The following is a 22638-nucleotide window of genomic DNA, read 5'->3' on the forward strand; positions in this document are numbered from 1 at the left end:
AGTAGTTGATTACTTTAATACAATACTACGTTACTAAGGACAAGAAGGAACACACTAGACCGGACGGGCGCCCGTCATGTCTTGTGTGTTTCTTCTTGTCTTCATTCTTTTCGCGCTGTGGTTTCCCCCAATTACGTTTTAATACTAGAAAAATGGTTTAATTGCTCTAACTCCATTGATTGAAGGAGTATTTTCAATAGACTGCTCGGCCATAAAAATCATCTGTAGATTATATTCTCGTTTCACGACGTCACTATCGCAACAAGCCTGACGTTTGCATTTCGGTTTCAGTATCTATGCGAAGTATCTATGTGAAGTATCTATGTGAAGTATCTATGTGCAGTATCTATGTGATAACTATGATGACTCAAATTGAGCATTGATGTCAGATAGCTTCTGCTCAATGATAACTTCGTTCTCATTTCATATGAACAGCAGTGCGCAGGATCTTATTTTGTCTCGCTTACAGCCTCAATAGGCTCGAAAGGTGAAAGGTTGCGATGCACTCTCTGTGCGAGAATGCAGATAGCGAGTGCGATATCAATCACGAGGATAGCATGCAATCTACAAAATGCACCGAAAATCACGTTTATGCGAAATCACCTCTCCTATCGGCTGAAGATCGCAGGAAAGGCTTGCTTCGTTTCAGATTATGGTAAACATAGCGCGTGACTGTGGAGCAGCTCAAGTGCGTGCTTGCCGTACTCTGCGTAAATGTAACGGCGCAGAAGGTTAAGTAGCCATTGAATTTGACTGGAACGAATGCCAGTTGTACGCTCATTAATCAGACGTTTATATGCGTTAACCCCTTAACCCCTTTTAACCCTGCCGCCGCGGTGGCTGAATGGTTATGGCGCTCGGCTGCCGGCCCGAAAGACGCGGGCTCGATCCCGGCCGCGGCGGTCGAATTTCGATGGAGGCGAAATTCTAGAGGTCAGTGTGCTGTGCGATGTCAGTGCACGTAAAAGAACCCCAGGTGGTCGAAATTTCCGGAGCCCTTCACTACGGCGTCCCTCATAGCCTGAGTCGCTTTGGGACGTTAAACCCCCCAAAACCATAAACCAAACCTTTTAACCCGTTAACCCCTTTTTTGGACATGCTACCAAAATGGTAATTTAGTAACCGTGCTCTCATCTGTGGGCAAACAGAAAAAAAGAGACAGATGATTCAGCTTTTGTGTTGGTTAAGCTAAATGTGACATAGGTACGCTAGGACTAGTTGCGCTTATTTTTATCTTGATTATTTTTTAATGGGAGTTTTACGTTCATAGATCGCTAGGAGTCCTGATACCACTCCTCGCCCAGTGGAACAGTCGTTAAACGAGGCGCCGTTGCCCTGCGATAAAATGTGCTGCCACCCGTCCGCTGCAGCTTCGATGCGAAGCAGGTTACGCCTAGCAACGCCTCTCGATCGGTGAGCTGCCAGCTGCCTAGGCGGTCAGGACGTCGCAGCAAGAAGAGCGTCACGACTCACAAGCCTGGGTGCAATGCATACTTGCATCTACGTCACACATAAGCTTATCCATTGCCATTTTTCATTTATATAGTTATCAATGTAACGTATTATAGCGACTCTCTTCGAGTTGGGTATATGCGTGTCCGAATGTAGTTCCGGAGATATCGTGTGTCCTTGCTCGGCACCCTTTCCGATCGGTTTTTTATCACTTTCCCTGTGTAGGAGTATGATCGCTGTGCAACCGCAGTAGATATTTTTTAGTACCTTTGCATATGCCTCTTTGGCGCCCTCGTTACGCTATGCCTGCATGACTGGTGAAGTTTCGACAGAGTCTAATGCTTTCCGCCAATTTTTGAAAGCTATAGTGTACAGTGCTTGTTCATATGCCTCGCATTTCTCTGTGCCCTGATTGGTTGTCTGTTGCGGTCTATCGTTGACTTTTCCTCCCGTAACCGTGAACTTGGCTTGATTGAAATTTATGGTGGATATAATTTGATTGGCGATTACCTCAATGCATGCCTTGAAAACAAAGCATTAGTCGAATGATTGGTCTCTATTTATTCAAGTCCTTGAAGTCCTCTTTCTCTTGAATTAATATAACTTTAGTGTTCTTCCAAGATTAAAATGCACTGGAGTTTTTGGGGCACTGTGTATACAGGTTAGCAGGTTCCTCTTGCACAGTTTCTTTTCTGCACTCCAAAAAATCCTCACTTCCTCACTGTCGTTTTTCCTCTTTACGTTGTGAAGGTTTCTCTACTTCATCTTTCGCTACTTGTGGTATGTCCGATTACTTCACTGCACTGGCTTTGTCAGTCACAAGTTCATTATTTCGGCTACAGTAGAGATCTGTGAAGAACTTTTCGGCTACTTTATCTTTCTCATCCATATGCGTAATGGCATTGCCCACCTTGCCTCATACGTTATGCTATTAGGAAATAAAATGGCCTCATGGACTTGAGGCGCTGTTTTCACAGGAAGCACCACTGCCCCTGCGTAGGTAGCAGAGGCACCTCTATCCTTATCGCGATAAAAATTTTAGGGGCGTTGTGTGTACCATAGGTAGGTGCGTAATTATTAATGAACCATAACAACTGCTCAGCCAAAAATGACGATTGTTTACTTAAAGTAGGAGTTCTTAAAGCAGCCTCGGTTAGCGCACAAGCTTTTGAAGGTGTTCGTCATAGAGGGGTGACATAGAGTAGCAATATACACATTTATTTATCTTTAGGAACTTCATTTACAAGAAACGGGAATTCCATTGAGTTGGTTTCTCGGCAGGAGTTGTGTTATTTCTTTGTTTTGTTTTGGGCATGGGAACCTATGAGAAGCTGTGTTAGTTGTTGAAGAATTGCGGCTAGTAAGCGGCAGGGCACGCACGGATAGATGAATACGCCGTGATTGTGTTCAGTTGTGTGTGGTCTTTTTTTATTCCTTCTGGACATGATGGCCGCTGGCCTCAGTCTTCTGACGGTGCGGAAAGCGGAAAGCTGGTCACAGTTCTTCTATCTTCAGCCAGATACCATCTTCGGGGTAGGCAAAGAGAAAAGAAGATCCAATCTTCAGCTCCTTATCCTGCAAATGCCGCAAGAAAATGTGCCAGTCACGAAAGATGACGCAGACAATCGCTGAATCGTCATAACTTGGATTTCCTAGATTGATGAATCCGTGTGCACTTTCAATATTTGTACTCCACACTCAGTGTCGGTGCCAGTGAGTGCATTGCCGTATTCTGGTGTTACAACTGTTCGCTGAACAGTCAGTACTGTAAAATCACCGTCGCAGAGATACGAAGGGACCAAACCAGTGGTAGGTCAGTCAGTCAGTCAGTCAGTCAGTCAGTCAGTCAGTCAGTCAGTCAGTCAGTCAGTCAGTCAGTCAGTCAGTCAGTCAGTCAGTCAGTCAGTCAGTCAGTCAGTCAGTCAGTCCATCGATCGACAATCAATCAATCAATCAATCAATCAATCAATCAATCAATCAATCAATCAATCAATCAATCAATCAATCAATCAATCAATCAATCAATCTTGCTTCTGGTGTTAAAAAGATGAACTTTTCCTGTGCTTTTGTTTAACATATGTGAAGCACTAACCTTGCACTCTGTAATTATTCTTAAGCAACACTCACCTTCACGTGACGGTCGTCCAGGACAAACCTGTATTTGGCGAGTGTCTTAGCCATTGCAAGTTTCATCTCCATCTGAGCAAATCGCATACCGATGCAGCTTCTTGGGCCCTGGCCAAATGGCTGGTAAACCGTAGGATCAATGTGACTTTTATTTTCGGTGGCAAATCTGAAACAAAATTCCACCCTAAAATTTCAATCACAGCCACACTTCAGCCTCAAGGCCTAGAATGCTTGATAAAAAGCTGTAGCTTATGAGTACATTTTTTTCATGCTTTATTGCTATCTCGTCAAGTCAGATCCACTCGCTTTGAAACTGAACCGCCTCACATAAGCTTTCACAACCAGTGACTAACTTAGACTCACTCACCACCATGTAACATTTAAGACCTTAGAAAAATTTAACCTGCGCAAGCTTTGAATGGAGTCGTGGGGAGCATGAGGAATATTTCCTAGTTCTATCTTAATTGGTATGAAGGAAACTGGCGTACTTTGCATAAAAGCAGAGTTCACTTTTAAATGCGGATCCATACTCGACGCAGGTAGAGCCAAAGGAACCACTGTTCAACTCAGACTTCTCTAACGTGCCAAGTTTCCTCTCAGTTTGGTGGTACTTAAGCTGGCGTTTTCTAATCACGTTCTTCAGAAGGTACGTGTCATAACCAGGCACTTATTGTGGAACCAGTCGCAGGGCCACGAGAATACTTTCGAAGTTCGGTTGCAAGAAGATATGCACCATCCGCGCATATCACTCCATTTGAATAAGCAGAAGGAAACACTTAAGTTCGCAGCATTTATTCCTGTTTCTTTAAGGTTATTTTTGTGCAGTGTGTTATCTTCTTTGTCCTCGAAACATATCTCCACAAACGCATTGTCCAATTGGCTGAGTTATAGACATCGACGGCTTGCCTGCAAAACTTGTATAGGCGCATAATAGCCATGCCTGAATTGAACACAAACCCTAACCTTCGTTTGCACAATTTTGGTGTACGTTTACTGCGCAGAAATGCATGGCCTATGAGATTTGGCAATAAAATTTTCTATTTTCGGAATGTGCTTTATACCTAATCTTTTTCTTCATTCCCCAAGCCATATTAGGCAATATTAACTTTCATGAGCGACCAGAAAATTGGTTTTGAGTCTGCTTGAAAGAAAGGAGGACCCTAAGGACTACTGACAGTAAGCGCACCCTTGCAAATATTTCTTTAGACAGTGTATACACTGTATATAGACTTCTTTCTATAAAGTCTATAGACTATAGACAAACCCTAGGGAACAAACAGTTTGTAGGCAATGCAAATCCTATCGGTAGTCTGTACACAATCTATAGATTTGTGGCCATAAAATTCAACTAGAATTTTGTCCATAGACAGTCTAAAGACTATGAATGGACAAAAAGAACTATCTATAGGAAGGCCATAGAGTCTATAGAAGTCTATAGACTGTCCACAGACAATTTTTGTAGGGGCACTAGAGCGCGAAATTAAAAAAAATGCGTCGTAACGGTGGAGTCAACTGCCGGATCAGTAGCGAAAGGTGGACGAGTTGTTTAATGTTCTTGAAGCACTTGTCGCACTGACGCACTTGATGCAAGTAGGACGGAGGAAGACACGGCGTCTGCCCGTGTCGTCTTCTCCGCCCGTCGTTTTCCGCTCGTGCTACATCTGCATCATGAACGTCAACCACCCCTGAACAGCTGCCACGTTTTGCAGAAATTGCAGCGACATTTCGACTTCTAACAAATTAATGCTTTCAGCTAAAGTTTGATATTCATTCTTGATGCCCTTTTTGGTTTCAAGCTACAATTTCACCAAGTTTCTTCGCGCTAGATTTTCTGGTTTTATCTTGATATTTTTATTGCAAGAGCTAAACAGAGAGGAAAAGCGTCTTTGATAATGAACTAGAAACTGGTTGGCCCCTCAACACTTGTGGAGGAGAAACACCACAACAAACGAGACAGAGCAGAAATGTTTTATCACACCTGTGGCGGGTGTATGTTGGGGGAGCCCGCCATGCAACCACTCACAACAGTCGCCTCAGCAGTGCTTCACTGCAGCGGGCTGTATTGGTTGTATATGTATATGTTGTATATGTTAGGAATTGTCCGACCGGTACTCTGAGCAACCATGCACACAGGCTTTTTCAGTGGAATCGAAAGTTCAGTGCAACACTGCCAGTAGGGCCGTTTTAGTCAGCCGTTTGAGTAGCGCTGAGGCGGAAGCCGCGTCCGAATTTTTTTACGTCAGCGGTTAGTCACAAAAATACTTTGGTAGGCATCGAAACCAGCTGATAAAATTTTTAGAATGGCAGCTAGCCAGACGAAAGAGAAAGCCTTTCGCCACATTGAAGCAAAACTGGGGTCATTACATAAAGGAGCATTACATAAAAGGTGAACTTAGAAAGGCGATACTTCCTGTTCGGATCAAATTTCTCCGGCTCTGCCCAGTAGGTCGCATCGCGGCTCATGTAGTAGCTGGGAACAAGGATGCTGATACCAACGGGAACAGTCTTGTTGTTGTGTACGTAGTCATGAGTGCCGGTTCTTGTAATGAAGCTGGAAATGTAGGCAAAGTTTGGAATCATATTCTTGCAGTAAGTAGCTTGACGACGGCAGCACAGGATTGTAGCGAAGTCGGCAAATCAACAGAACTCAGTCGTGAAAGTTCATTAAAGCATTGATGATTTATAAATTGTATAGAGCGTCGATAGGAGTCCAAATACTGGCGAATCTCGATTCCATTGAACAGAATGTACGTGAGCATCTAGGTATGGCTGTGTAAGCAATGTACACGGCGCGCCTATCGAACGTATCACATTATGATAAACGCGTTCTTTAAGTAAAACACGCCGCCTAACAATTTTAGTTTATTGAAAGAACGAAGTGAAATTACCTGCGAGGTATACCTCATCCATAAAAAAATATTTACCGTTCAGGCAGAAATACCACTCTCCTGCTTGTTTTTCCCAAAGGGAGCTTATCTCCACTCGGTTTGTATCGGCGACGCTGTCATTCTTTCTGCACGTTCTCAGCGAAAAATTGATACCAATAATGCTGCCTTTTCTTGGTGTGAGGACAATCATTCATGACAGCCTTATTATTCCAGGCTGAGAGGACCCGAAAACATTTATTTCAGTTTACTGTACTTATCAAATAAGCTCCATGAGCTATATCTGTACTTATCAAAAAAGCTCTAGGAGCTATCTACCGCTCTTCTGTATGGGGAACCGTACGAAGTAAAACTTGAAAATTGCTTTGGATACAGCTACCTGGTACTGCTGGGAATAGCGTAAGCGCAGACGTTCCGCTACACTAAGCAAGGAAGAACAAAAGAGTATATTATGAAGAGAGATTTTGATAAGAAAAAACCAGAAAGGCATACCGGATTAAAGCTCTTTTTGGCAACTGTACTCCATGTGAACAGCGATTAAGACAAAAATAATTATTGAATCATGAAAATATTGGTAATCGGCGTTTCTATACGAGGTCAACATCAAGAGTTAAGACTGACGGAATTGGAATGTTTTTCGAATGATCTGTAGCCGTTAACACTCAAGATCTATGCGAATTATCCCCGTGTTCATCAGAATCCTCACCTCGTGAAAAATCATCGTCATGCAATTGTTATAACTGATACCCTTTATTTGTTTTTATTTTTCTTCGCGCAATAACGCGTCGCATAGAATTGAAGCCTTTAACAAGACATGGCCTCTGTTAATCGAAAACTAACATAAATGACAGAAAGTTTCAAAATTCTGAACGCCTCAGGATAACTCACCCAACAACCGAAGGCTGATAGCGAAGCGATTCCGAGATTACTTGGTCCAGGTACTTGATGCCAAAGACATTGTCGTAAGTGAATGCGCCCTGAAAAGTTTTTGACAGTGGCATTAAATCTTGGCACGAGGGAATGTAACGGCTTTGCAGCAGCGAATTCGTACGTCTCTCTCAAGGACAGCCAGGACTTCTTTTCGAAGGCGCTCTTGAACATCCTGCTGTCGTGCAAGCGCATAGGCTAGAAAAGACATCGCAGTACCCGTAGTCTCGAACCTGCAATGTGAACGGTGTACAAGTGCTGGAATAACTGTCGCGGGGTAATGTACGGTATAACGCACATGACTGCATCTCATATAATATGTACACTGCTTTTGTCATTTTTAGGCTTATTAATGCGTGACAGATGCAATTTACGAGTCGAGAAGGACTTTCCGGAGGCCGGGGGGGGGGGGGGGGGGGGGGGGGCAGAAGGGCCGAAGCACAGCTCCTTTGTAAAAGCTCGGTGACTTGCCAAGGCTCAAGGCGAATTTTAAAAAGTACCACAGATATGCGCTCGCGCTCAGCGTGCTCCATGTGAGAACATATGGCAGGTGTTTCATGGAAGGCTGGCATTAATCTTTAAAAGCAGGGATTCGGATGTTTAAAGATTGTTCAGTGGCATAGTAATACTACTTTTGGCGAGCACAAAAAACAGCTGAATAAGGTTAACCAGTGAGCTCCTTAACTAATTTCGAATGGTAAACAATTTAGGTACCGCAGTTAGAGCCTGGTCGCAATTACAGATTTGCAGCTTTCTGTTAGCAATAGCGCTACCAGTGCTTGGAAGTTCACAAACGCGATTGCAATCGGTGGTGTGGTTCAAGAAATGTTAACCACTTGACGTCAAAACCCACGTGCTTTTGAAAAGCGCGCGTCTTCGGCGCTCGCGAAAGAACGCCCACAAATATATACGCGTCACGCGTCACCGTGGCGCTGAACTCACGTGATCACCACTGCTCCTGCAGTGCTGCGGTGCTTGCCGCCGCTCGTGTCTTCAGCCCACTCGAGATAGAGAAGGTCACGTGACCTATGCACCCCACAGTCACGTGAAGGAGGGCGTTAATTTGCGCGCGCATCTTTTGGCACAAAACGGTTAAAATTTCTTCTGCCACGGAGCGGAGTGTAATCGCGCTTTCGAAGTTTTTGATACTGATATGGCTGTTACTTATGGCCGGCTTCAAATCTCTTATTGAAACTAGGCGCATTTCTGCAATATTTATAAAGTTAATTACAAACTTGGTAACCAGCTTAATAGTTAAATTGATTCACCTATTTTCTGATATCCGCCAACGCTAATCGAACTGTGCAGGATATGCTAGCTTTGTACCCCAAAAATCCAATCTTTAACATTTATTGGCCAGTTTACTTGAAACACGTTGCGTGCAGCTGCAAGTGAGTTCTAAAGGACCGTAGCGACATGGAAAGCCTAATGAAAGCACCTTTATAAACTGCCCCCTAATGTTAATGTCTGTTGCCGGCATGCTGCTGGCAATGTGGTTGCGATTCTCAGAAACATGCCGGAAACTGAAAATGCGTATAGTCAAACTGAATCTATCTCTGAAATGACCCGCCGCGGTGGCTCAGTGGTTAGGGCGCTCGACTACTGATCCGGAGTTCCCGCGTTCGAACCCGACCGCGGCGGCTGCGTTTTTATGGAGGAAAAACGCTAAGGCGCCCGTGTGCTGTGCGATGTCAGTGCACGTTAAAGATCCCCAGGTGGTCGAAATTATTCCGGAGCCCTCCACTACGGCACCTAATTCTTCCTTTCTTCTTTCACTCCCTCTCTTATCCCTTCCCTTACGGCGCGGTTCAGGTGTCCAACGATATATGAGACAGATACTGCGCCATTTCCTTTCCCCAAAAACCAATTATTATTATTATTAATGCCGCCTTCTAAATGTAACTGCTTGGGCCCCATCATTCACGGTGTTGGGAAATGTAACTTAGGTGAGGCATCACAGTGTATGTACACGATACTGGATGTTTACATGTTTCCTAGCAAAAGGTTTTCATACCAAGACTGACTGATTCGTGCAGATATCTACATAACTAAACACAGCATCACAATCTATGCACACGAGACTAGATGCTTACTTGTTTCCTAGCCAAAAGGCTCTCATACCAAGAGTAATTTATTCATGCAGATATCCACATAACTAAACACAGCATCACAATATGTGCACACGGGACTAGATGTTTACCCGTTTCCCAGCAAAAGGTTTTCAACCCAATATTGACTGATTCATGCAGATATCTACATAACTAAACTACACATTTGTTAATGAATTAGACAAATATGGTGGCTGCAATCAATTTACTCGTTGCCAGAGACAAGCACTTTGAAGCTGTGTTTTTGTTGGAGTAAATTCTCTCATATTCATCATAATACATTGCGTCATTATTGAGGCAAAAAGCTACCTATTTGAATATCAATCGATTTTTTCTTATTGCTTTTGATGAAAACGATGGTGTACAGTAAAGAGAACTTAGTGGAGATTGCTCGAATCTTGACGGCGTTTTAGCTGACGCATTCTGCGTACAGTGTGCGTAATGTATTTCGTATTTAAAAAAATAAAGATTTTTTTAAGCCGTCACTAGCAGTTGGAAGGGAAAAATTTTGAGGCAGTAATTTTCTGTGAATACCTTGGAGTTCCCTCTCTCTCTGTTGCTACAAATAATGCACATAGTCTAGCAGATGCACATAGATAAAAATATTCAGTTATAAAAGATGGCGTTCATACCCGGCTACAAAGAAGAGGAGACCATTGGCCACAATTTCTGCATTTGTTAGGCCTCGTGTTTTTTGGTCCGTGTTTAGCTTCTGAGCATCATTTCCTGAAAAAAAAAATAACGAGGTGTGACGTCAGACAACTTGAGCGCAAGACCTGCGTCATAATCACCGGAATACATTTACTACCTTCTGTAGTACGCTCAGCGTCACCTGTTGCAAGCGAGTTCTCATTAACTGGTGCTCTTTCATCCGCTTCAGCGTTCAGCATCTGCTGAAGAAAATCGGTTCTAGTCGCCTGTGAAAAGGAAAAGGCAATATCTTGTCGTATGTACCACTGAAGACATTGTTTGTGCAGGATTGTTTTTTTCGTAAATATTTTTAACTGGACATTGCAACTCGACATGGTCATAAGAGCGCATGTGGCGAGAGACAAAGACGAAATAGTAGTGCAATCCAAACAGATGTCCCTGTTAAGTTCATGCCCTTCTTCAGGTAGAATTCACCACTGTTGCTTTCCTGCGTGCTTTTCTTTTTTCCTTTACTGAGTACAGGTGAATAGCAACCTCTGCCTCCCGATTCTTGGCCGATTCCCCAGTGTGGGTATGTGCCGTCTTGTGAAAGGCTAACAATAACAACAACTACATACCTTGCAAAGGCAAGACAGCCTTTTACGTGTCAGTCAGGGTCGACCTAACCGAGGAAATTTCCCAGTCCCCCCCCCCCCCCCTCCCGCCAAAATCGGCTAATCGGCTGCTTTTCTATACTGTTAGAATCTACAGTGGTTTGCTACGTTATTGAAAACACCAATCACTCATTCTCCGAATTACATGCCCGGCCTCGAATTCAGCAAACCTTTACTTCATTTCACTAACGTATCTGGCTTCAGTGCGCGTGAGGCTAATTTTATTTCCCACTGGTCTACATTACCACTGCCCCGCCGCTGCTGCGCTCATCTTCACTCAGACACTCAGACTGAGACTCAGTCTTCAGAACTGCCATCCAGAAGACTAGACAGTGAAATACCAAGTCGGCGTGCGTTGTCGGCTGGTGAATGTTTACCACGCCGGAAGACGAATGTTACGATCGCATCCGGCCCTCTGAGTTCGTTAGAAGACGCATCTTGTGATTTTTCACTAGAGTGAACCGTTGTCTGCATTTTCCTTCTGCCGCTATTAGTTGCTGCGTGCTAATGCAATATCCGATGTTGGAAGTGAGTGAGCGCCATTTTAGCATTCCGAATTTATTCTCTGTTCTTTTCTTTAATACTCTAGCGGGCACTCTGAAATGTCTCGAGGGCATGCATTGATATAAATGAATTTCAAAAATGCTTCCTTTAGGTTGTTACATTGAGGAGAAGCAAACTTCACTTATCATCACTTTGCGCATCACCGAAGGAAGCTTGCAGGAAGCCTGAACTGCTGGCTGCCACTGAAATGGTGTCTGTGTGTCCGCAAGAGGTTTTCAAGGTCATACTGACTTTGAACAAAAATATCAGTAGGGATTAATTATGCAGGCTTCCTAACTGCTTACGTTTCTGTTTTCGCGGCGGTACTGCACGATGGGAGTGACGTCATCCAGGATCATGTCGGTAACAGGCTTGTTATACCGGGACGTCAACCAGAGAATCACCCGCCACAAAGGGCCAAACTCTGGAAAGCAGGCTGGAAAAGAAGATATATGCTTGCTTTGCAACATATAACATGCTGATATCGCCATGTCAATTGAATTTGGGAATTTGCTCTATCGTGGCCTTGATGACAGTACTGCTCATCGGGTCACCGCTATGTTAGCTTTGTTATACTCATGAGACGAAGAAGTGTTTAGTTACAATGGGGTTATTATCCGTGCATATTGCCAAACGCCACTCTCTTTATGGCATTCTTATACCGTGGTAATTGTTCGGATGTAAACATTAAAAACAGAAAAAAACATTTAGAGCCGGGACACCAGTCCAGGATTCTCGCGCAAGAATTTTGAATATTGAATTATTGTAAGGTACTGGTATAGAAATATTGAAACTAATGGTCAATTATTCTGATATCTAGCGAAACCTTGCTTTTAACGGTTTTTCGTCGCTGGCATCGAACAGTTAAGACTGCCTTAGAAAACCAATGCGGAACGTTGTTGACGATAGCATAAACGTTGATAGAAAAATATGCAAGTCTTACGACGAGATATTTGCGGATTTATCGATTATTAGAGTGAAATCTTTCAATGGGGATATGAAAAAATTGCATTCATAAAATATTTCCCGTTGAAAAATTCTTTTGTCCAGAATTTTTTGGTATTTGTCTTCAAACGTTGTTAAGGAATTAACTGCAGAAACTGGACATCCAGATTTATATACCGCTGAGTGCTGCCCCGTTTCGCTTCTTACCTATCGTTTGTTTCTTGTTGCCAAAATTAAAAATAAATCTAACCGTTAACCTTACCAACGTTCATTTCCGATGTGACCCTCTCCCACCTCATTCATCATGGACATCAGAGAATGTGCATTTGTTGGCATCCTCTTACTGAAAAGGTAGCCTCTCCAGGAGAGCTTGAACATTTTCAGGAGCCCAATGCTGCCCTGGAAGAGTGACTCAGCAGTCTTGTTGCTGGCTGTCCTCTGCTGCAGGCCCGACTTGAGTCCGAACGCAGATCTGAAGATCACATCGGCCGACAGTCTCTGGAAGAGCTCGCGAGCCTCGAAACTTTGGCTCTTCAACCGCAAGCACTCCACCACAGAGAGGAACTCGTCGGTGCAATCTTCCATTAGACTTGCCATCTGAAATGGACACACTAGGCTTGAAACATGGCAGGCATAGCATTACCCCCCCCCCCCCCCCCCCCCGCCCCCCGCCCTATCACATTGAGTGCACACAGTTTCGGGCACACGGACGATGGACCACATGGCAGAGTGGCGGCCTTTTCTTGAAAGGGCACAGTCTCAGATCCACATATTCCTATGGCTCTGGCCTAGCTCTCCTAGGGCAACAAGGGTACGTGTTTTCAGTTGTGACACACTGCGGTGGTGCCGAAAAATCTGTTTCACAAGCATAAATTCCCTGTTAGTGCCATCCATATAGCTGGATCCCATAATAACATGGTTCCAATTAGGTAAAGCAGCCTACTAAGCTAATGTAAATTGCGGAACACAGTCGACCACAGCGGAGCCTTTCCTTACGCTGAAGCTCGTGTGCAACAATCACTTTCCTGATGATCTTGCTAACACATTAAAATTCGATCGAACCCGACCGCGGCTGCCGCTTTTCGATGTAGGCGAAACGGAAAAAAGGCGCCCGTGTGCTGTGCGATGACAGTGTACGTTAAAGATCCCCAGGTGGTCGAAATTGCTCCGGAGCCCGCCACTACGGAACCTCTTTCTTCCTTTCTTCTTCTACTTCCTCCTTTATCCCTTCTCCTACGGCGCGGTTTGGGTGTCCACCGAGATACGTGAGACAGTTACTGCCCCATTTCGTTTCCTCTAACCCAATTCTCAATTGACGGGAAACCTCAATATTCAGCTTCAGTTATGAGTGTGATCACATCTGCGCCATTTTGTTTCACAGGCTGAGCTTTACAGCCGGAAAATGTTCTTCCGAAAGCGGGAATTCTATTCTGTCTGGGCGACGAAATATTTTATTATAGTGCTGCTGATGTAGTCTGTTGAAACCTTTTTATTCCTGTTTCACTTTGCGTCACAGTTTGATTCATATCTCACACCCGCCTGTTTGCAAACGTACTTTGCATTTTGTCCACTCCTGCCTTGGCCGGTACAGGCGGCTGGCAGTGTTGCAAATAAGATACTACTGCCAGGCATGCAAATGATTAGTGTGGGCAAAAAAGTAGCCCCTTTATGTAAATACCAGAGACACTGGCAACCCTTGCGCAACTAAATGGCGCCTTTCAAGAGCACAGCGATTGCCTCCATTACCGAAAGGACGCGCTGACACGAAGCCCCTCTTAGTTCAACACAGCAAGCAATGCTTTGTCTCACAAGTATTGTGTAACAAAAAGTTTCAGGTTTGCCATGCCACGCGATATGGCCGCTTCGGGACCAGTCGAGCCATCTTAAGCGGCCGTGCCTATCGCCAGCCTCCAGACACTTGTTTGACGCAAGTCGGCAGTTTTGTCAAACAAACGAATTGTATCCTATCATCTAGCATCTCCGCACAGAACAATTGCTTTGCAAAACTTGGAAGAATTGTTGCTATGGCGATGTTATCAGCCGTGGCAGCACGCTGTCACTCACCTCAGCGTTCCAAAGCTATGTTAACGAAAGAGATGGCTGTGGGGCTCTCAGTGCAGGTTGGGTATTTGGACAGGACTGAGTGAAACGCTGTATTGCATGTCCCATGCCCGGGGTATTAGGAACCGGTGTCCTGGAATGGTATTTTGTGACCTATCGTTTCACTCTCTTTTCCTTTGGCCATCTGCCATTGGTCGCTGCTCACGGTGACGTAGGTCGTGAGTTAATACATCACGCGGTTCATAGCAGAAGCACGCCCATGCATGCTTCTTACATGCATGAACGCGGCCTACGACTATGCTGCGATGGTAGACCAGCACCTATGCCAATAAATGACGGTGCACAAATACGCATTTGACATGCCTGACGAGCCTTTTTGGCGCTAGTTCGGTGTCAGGAAATACACTTCGCCGTGGTAGTGCGACAAATTGGTGATTGGGGCACGGACGCTAGGAAGGACTGGATGAGGTTTTGGGGGATTGGCTAGAGGAGGAAAAACGCTAAGGCGCCCGTGTGCTGGGCGATGTCAGTGCACGTTAAAGATCCCCAGGTGGTCGAAATTATTCCGGAGCCCTCCACTACGGCACCTCTCTCTTCCTTTCTCCTTTAACTCCCTCCTTTACTCTTCCCTTACGGCGCGGTTCAGGTGTCCAACGATATATGAGACAGATACTGCGCCATTTCCTCCCCCCCCAAACCAAATATTATTATTATTATTGGCTAGAGGCGGCACCGCTTCCACACCGGCCATCTCTGTGATTGGCCGTTTGCTCCCCTAATTCCGGTTGCTTTTGTAGCGAATTTTGTAAACACCAAACAAAAGAAAAAGAAAACTGATGATTACAAAATTCCTTCCCTGGAGGGTTACACCGGAGTTTGGAAGGGCGCAGTGACAGCTGCAGGTTCTCAAATGCGTTCGATGCGTTGCACAAAGCAAGACCAGATAACTGGGCGAAGGCTAATGACTAAGCAAGACCACTCGCCATTATAAAACGAGTGAAAGACAGAAAACAACGCGGCAAGGAAGTGCGGTGATTGCAGAAAGCTAGAGCAAGTGCATCCGCCTCGCATGCGCGAGGTGCGGGCTTCGATCCCCATTAAACTATTAAACAGCGTGCGCTAACAGGACGTACACAGGAAACTTGGAGACAGAGGAATCCCCAGGGCCATCGGGTGCCCATCGGGGATTCTATAGGTGCGAACTTTCTCGAGGTCTGATGCTCGGCTTGCCTGGGGTGAAATGTCGCCTACCCCACCTCGTACGCATACTTTGCGAAAGCGCGCTTGCAACCTGACAGCGGAGTAATAATAATAATAATTGTTTTTTTGGGGGGGAAAGGAAATGGCGCAGTATCTGTCTCATATATCGTTGGACACCTGAACCGCGCCGCAAGGGAAGGGATAAAGGAGGGAGTGAAAGATGATAGGAAGAGAGAGGTGCCATAGTGGATGACTCCGGAATGATTTCGACCACCTGGGGATCTTTAACGTGCCCTGACATCGCACAGCACACGGGCGCCTTAGCGTTTTGCTCCCAGAAAAACGCAGCCACCGCGGTCCGGTTCGAACCCGGGAACTCCGGCTCAGTAGCCGAGCGCCCTAACCACTGAGCCACCGCGGCGGGCAGCGGAGTATGCCAGGTTGGCCTGTAGCATTGTATATTACAAGGTAGCACGGGCGCGACAGTGATTTTGTTTGGCTGGAGGGTGCACCTTTCCGGCTTCTAAAATAGGCGCTGGCTGTGAGCAGGATGCTGTTTCTGACTTAAGTATGACTTACTCGCTGTGCACAAGGGACCGAATTGCTGTACCTTGCGGACTTCTAGTCCGACCTAGTGTGCTGTTCGCCGGGACAAATGTTGGCACAGAAAAAATAGTTTTCGCTTATATAGTCCACACCCGCTATATAGTACGCAGGGGCGAATTTCTTCTGAAAATTAGTTTCTGATTGTACAGAACATATTTGAACGAAGCAGTCCAGATCTGTGCAGTTACTTAATCGACATCAAATTAGCTTGCAGCTTCTCGGTTACACTTTACTGCTAATCCGAGCTTGAATGCCAGGAGAATTTGCTTGCTTGTCGATGTTGAGTGCATATCGTCGCTGATTTACCTATATGATTTAGCCTGACAGATTGTCTCAGGCTAAGTCGGGTTACGTTTTGTTTTAGTTTGGCAGCCCCTATATGCTTATTCAGTTCAAACAAATAAGCTTAAAAAAATCAATAATCAATAGCCCACACCCGTAGAAGGAACCCACCACGCGATATTTCAGCTAGTCCGTTGAATACAGTTCGAAAAATACGGTACACCATTTGCAAATATACCAAGTGAATTTAATTACATTTTAACAAAGGACGAAACGAAAATCCTGGATGTGTTCTGAACACCTAACCCGTTAGAGAGGTGCAAATTAGGGCGTTGAGACTGCAGATCTTGCCTCTGCAACAGTGTTAGTCTGTGCCAGTCTTGTGCGTCAACAAAAAATAATTTTATTTTAGCTACGTTTCTCACAAAAGTGGCAAAGGGGGCACTTTCAGGACCTTGATTTTGAAAAGAAAAATACATTGATAGAGATGCGAATTGTTAAAGGATAATACCCTGCATGTAAGAACTTGCCAGATTTAAAAAACAAAAACTTCACCAGAAGCCTCATGAATATGTATATAGAAGTTCGGCAGTCATTCATGTAAGCGGTCTCATCAATGGTCAACATCGAACCTACCCTTATTTACACGATTGCAACACAACGAAAAAGCTATTCAGAACTTCATCTGGAGATACGTCGGCACTGTTATCTATAGGCGAACTTCTCGCAGGTGTGAGCTGCTACAGGTGTAATGGTGAGGGCACCTACCTTTTTCATGTTGCTGGTCGCGAAAGCAGGTGTAATGAGGCTGCGCATCTCCTTCCATCGCTGCCCCGTCGTGTTGATGAGGTTCAGCCTGTCGATGGGATGGACTCGAGCGAAGCCGCTAAATACCTGCAACCCCATGCAAGTAGCAAGGATTCTTATTGTGCTTGCTTTCGCAAAACTCTCACACCGCTAGGGTGGTATATGACGTCACTGAGTCTGTGATGGGGCATCGATAACGCTCATCTTGCTTAGAAGAATTGGCACAGTCTAATAGTTAGAGTTGCTCTCTTTTTCATACGTTTAATGGGATTGAGCACATATGAAAATAAAACTTCGCGGGATAAACTTAATGAAGAGATAGATAGATAGATAGATAGATAGATAGATAGATAGATAGATAGATAGATAGATAGATAGATAGATAGATAGATAGATAGATAGATAGATGGATGGATGGATGGATGGATGGATGGATGGATGGATGGATGGATGGATGGATGGATGGATGGATAGATAGATAGATAGATAGATAGATAGATAGATAGATAGATAGATAGATAGATAGATAGATAGATAGATAGATAGATAGATAGATAGATAGATAGATAGATAGATAGATAGCTAGATAGATAGATAGCTAGATAGATAGATAGATAGATAGATAGATAGATAGATAGATAGATAGATAGATAGCTAGATAGATAGATAGCTAGATAGATAGATAGCTAGATAGATAGATAGATAGATAGATAGATAGATAGATAGATAGATAGATAGATAGATAGATAGATAGATAGATAGATAGATAGATAGATAGATAGATAGATAGATAGATAGATAGATAGATAGATAGATAGATAGATAGATAGATAGATAAAGAGGAGGAGGGAAAGGCAGAGATGAACGAATGAAGGGTGGTAAGTATTCTCTTTTATAATGTTTGTGCGCAGTTCAATAGTATCTTCGCATCTGTTTGCTCTTTTTATAGCATGAACGATTTTGCAAACCTTGTCACTCTTTCCATTTTTTATGCTTGACAAGGAGGCTTTGTTACAACGTTACCAGGTGTGCTGTGTAGTCGTCAGCCAACGCACACCAATCTACGCCAATGATTTGCTTGGTCTGCTTGAAAAACTTGTTTAAGCATTTCCAAAGGCACCTGTTGGAAAAAGTTTCTACGACTAGCGAAGCCCTCCCTGCTGAAAAAAAGTTGTATGATGCAATAACCTCATGCAGGCTTCCTACAAATATCATTACATAAACCAATATTGTTTTCGCACAGGCATTTTCTACAATCACTACTAAACTTTTTCTCAGCAAGTACTGCACTTAAAAACAAGAAGAACAGGCCGAGAAATGATTAATAGGTTTCTCAAGAAAACGTCCAAGAGCAGAAAGAATTTTGAACTTACGCCTCTTCTGTGAAAGTTGCTGAAATCCTTTATTTGGATATTCTTTATTAGCTCCAGGTCCTTGACGATGAGGCACGGGTAGGCGCCATTGAAAAATCTGCGGTAGAACAAGCTGTGATTTTTCATTAAGATATAACAATCAATTATATATCGAGCCATGGCTGCTGACAGCAATCGTACCCAGCCAAGTTTGTGATAAAAATTGGGCGTTATAATTCCCGTCTCCAGTAAGCAGATAACACAGAGAGCGTTATTAAGAGCTAATGATGTGGCGTGAGATTCCGATAAATTTGTCAATCTAGTGAGTCTTTCTGAGCATTCCAAAATTTTACAATAGATGCGCAAAACCTGCAGCGTCGGACGAGGAACATGATGCGTGTTTCAAGTTTATTTAGAAGGGAATATACTTTACAGCATTCGAATCTATACTTCGGAAATAAGCACATATAGCAAACAGTAAATTAATTCCTTTTGTTGCATAACAAGTTGTAGTTTCTCGTGATATACACATGTTCCACCCGTTTTTAAGAGGTCAGTAAACTGTTGGAGGGTCAAAGTGCGCTCAGGTCAAGGTGCATTTGGACGGCTGAATTTTGAGCGCTGAATCCCCGAGAATCAGTAATTTTAATAGCTTGACTAAGACTCATGGTCACTAGCAATTCTTCTGCCTACACGATGTTCAGCTTTTTGACAAAGTATATTCTGCTCTCGCTTCATATTTCTGCCACTAGATGCTCCGTAACTGGAAATAGCTGGCTATTAAGAAAGGCTATCAAAGAACCCATAGAGCTCGTATTTTTCGAACAATGGCGTGTGTACTGTGGAGAAGATGAACGTACCCTACGTAGTCTCCGTACTTTTCTATCCATTCGTTAAATGCGGCAGCTGCTCCCTACAAAAAAAAAAGTGAAGAGTAAGTCTGCAGGTTGAAAGACAGCCCTATCTCAACGCCGGTGAGGTTTTATTAGACGCCAAAGAGCGTCTAATACAACATACCATATAAGCATACCATATAATTAATTAAACGAGCGATAGGTGATCAGCAGGTTCCAATGAAGCCACACTATCAACGAAATTAAAAACGGTGATTTTAGGCACTTATGAACGAATGAGAATGAGAACTAGAATCTGCCTACTCATAATATGTGAAGGCTCATAAATAGGTTGACAGTTTCTCTCGCTGTGCAGGACTGCTCCGTAGTATAAAACGTACTTCTCGTTTTTTTGACAGAGTCTTCAATGAACGATGAAGACAAGAAGTGACAGGACTTTGGCGCCTTGTGTCACCTCCGTGTAGCATATGCGACATTTGTGCACAGAGACTGGACTCTCCGGACAGAGCTGTAACTTTGATAGCGCTGACACATCATAGGACAGAGTAGTCAGGCTAGACGTCAGTTATGGGCGAAATCAGAGCGTTAAGCTGAATGGTCGACGCCTAAGATATGTTTTTCAGCATTGCTCAAAGAGGCGTTTTCTTTCGAAGCCCTAGGCTTACTGCATCGGAGGAGTTAGTTCATCTGAGAGTCTACTAGACGACTATTTTATGGCTACTACTTCCGCTAATTTTCTTTACTACTATTGGTAAAGGCTTCGTACTTAGACTTTACACAACGAAAACGCCTATCGCGTAAGTACAGCACTCTAGCCTTAGAATTTCTGGCGAGTTTTTTTTGTAGTTTCTGTAACACACCGAACGCGTCATCTAAGGAATCTTTCAAAATGCCTCTGAACGTAGACGTCACTTCATTTTTCAGCGCTTCCATCATACCTTGTCAAGAATTTCGGAGAGATTCCCAGAAATAAAACTTGGTGGAGGTCCTGGAATCCCGAGGTCCTTAAAGATGGAAAACTTCTTTTTCCGGTTCCTGAAAAAAAACAACGAAAACAAAACAAATCCTGTCCACAAGAGTAGCAAGTGATGCTGGAGAATTGTCATTGTCATTTTCAGAACTGCTACAAGTGGGAAAATGCAGCTTTCACTCTATGTAGGCAGAATTTTTGAGACACGCATTTATTACTACAATTCAAAAGCACAGGCACGCAGCCCAAGGTAAAACCAGTCAGCGCAAAAAATAAGTTGAAGCCGTACAGTAATCGACTGTGGTTTAAGTTATGGCAGGCTGCACTTAACTAAGATGACTTTACATCAGGGTTACTTATATAAATGTTTTGTTTAGGTGCCGTGGGGACTTGTGTCCATCGATATAAATAATAGCATTACACTCCTGTCACATTTAATTCATCATTCCGGGAAATATAAACGTCGGGATCGGCAGTGGTGTTTTCTGCGAACCTTGCTTCTTATTTGTTTCGGAGATGAGAACGTCGCAATTTACGCAGCAATTCTGACAATGATGATGAGCTACCTGCAGCTTGCCGTATGATTGGGGGAATAATAAATGATGAAAAACCACATGTATAGTAAGAGTTTATAATACTTAGACAGCACTTTCAGAGCGAATTACGACCATGAAATACGCCCAACTATTTCTTTTTTTCTCATACTGTAAGGAAACTTGCGAACACTCTGAATATTGTAGCATTTGGCAGATTAAAAGTGATTTTTGAAAAAGCCACTTTAAGTCACAATGTACTTACACGAAAATGGAAAGTTGTGAACACTCTGAATATTATAGCGTTTGACAGATTAAAGGTGATGAACGTCTAACTCTTTCGCTCATCGACTTAATTTTTTATTTATTTTTATTTAAGCATACTGTACGCCTAGTTAGGCTCTTACAGGAGTGGGCAAAATAATGGGACAATTATACAAAACTATAGCATATCCAGTATAACATACACGAGATACAAAACAGCCGCCTGCAGTAGAAAAGACCACAGCAAGTAGGCTGAGACCATCAACGGTCAAAGGACATGCGCATTGCTATACACGTTCATTTCGATGCATTTAAAATACTGGAAAGGAGAACGACGAAACCACGAAGCGATACAATGAGGTCAACACGATGCTCTTTTTATTGTCAATTCTGTTTTTAAAAAAACGACTCTACGTTTTTCAAAAAGATATGAAGAGAGACGTCGTCCATGAATTCGTGAGGCAGATTATTCCATTCCTCAATGGCTAACGGAAAAAATGGGAACTTATATGTGTTACATCGCGTTGGGATGGGTCTGATGCACTTTTCATGGTTTAATCGCTTCGAACGATGATAAGGTGCCTTGATGTACTGATTTTTATCAAGTCTAATGCGATCATTGTAACGAATAAAAAGAAACTTCATCGAAGCAAGGCGTCGCCGACAAGTAAGGGTAGGGATACGCGCTTTAGCTCGAAGGGAAGATAGCTGTCATGACGTGAGTAGCAGGAATAAATAAACCGGAGAGCCTTGTTTTGAATTTTTTCGAGTTGATCGCTGAGGTAAGACTGATGGGGGCTCCAAACGATGGTGTCGTATTAAAGGATGGGCCTTATGAGGGTATTATAGGCTGTTAGCTTTACATGAGGAGGAGCTGCTAACAGTTTTCTACGGAGGAACCCGAGCTGTTTGAATGCTTTTGCACACGTGTTGGATATATGCGTGTTCCAGCTTAGTTTATGGGTAAATGTAACGCCTAAATATTTCACCTTATCCACCCTCATTATGCCCGACGAGTGCAAGCTACGCATTTTTGAAAAAGCCACTTTAAGTCACAGTGTACTTACAAGAAAAACCACGTTGCGAACACGACGACTACGCTGCACAACAGGACAGTCAGCATACTTGCCACCGCACACGGCTCCGCGTGTTCCACACGTGTACAGGAAAAGGCAATGTGCAGTGTAGTCGGCCGCGTTCCTGGCAGAGACAAGTCTTGTGCAAGCGTGTGCCGTACATCTCTTATCTCCTTTTGGCACCAAGCATATCTCCCGTCGACGTTCCTTGTACGTGTGCATTTCAATGTGTCTGATACAACTGCTTAAGCACCTTAATCGGGAGCGCGGGCGCAAGGACAGCCTGAGAGCTTCATCTGAAAGCTGAAGACAGTTTCACTGTTTACAGATTATTTGAGCGCA

At 43.7% G+C, this 22638-nt stretch overlaps 1 protein-coding gene across 1 annotated transcript; it reads right to left on the reverse strand.

Moving 5' to 3' along the window:
* Nucleotides 1–2868: 2868 nt before the first annotated feature.
* On the reverse strand, nucleotides 2869–22486 carry LOC144100979 (cytochrome P450 3A4-like). The gene is made up of 14 exons (XM_077633939.1): nucleotides 22288–22486; nucleotides 20392–20488; nucleotides 19460–19512; nucleotides 18621–18717; nucleotides 17209–17334; nucleotides 12636–12888; nucleotides 11652–11782; nucleotides 10308–10416; nucleotides 10132–10225; nucleotides 7516–7624; nucleotides 7353–7441; nucleotides 5987–6130; nucleotides 3580–3745; nucleotides 2869–3027 (listed from the first exon to the last, which is right to left on the reverse strand). Exons 1-14 carry the CDS (start codon nucleotides 22341–22343, stop codon nucleotides 2947–2949), a joined length of 1605 nt encoding a protein of 534 aa, XP_077490065.1. The 5' UTR covers nucleotides 22344–22486; the 3' UTR covers nucleotides 2869–2946.
* Between the last annotated feature and the right edge of the window lie 152 nt (nucleotides 22487–22638).

This window comes from Amblyomma americanum, chromosome 8, assembly GCF_052857255.1.
Source record: "Amblyomma americanum isolate KBUSLIRL-KWMA chromosome 8, ASM5285725v1, whole genome shotgun sequence".
Taxonomy (NCBI): Eukaryota; Metazoa; Arthropoda; class Arachnida; order Ixodida; family Ixodidae; genus Amblyomma; species Amblyomma americanum.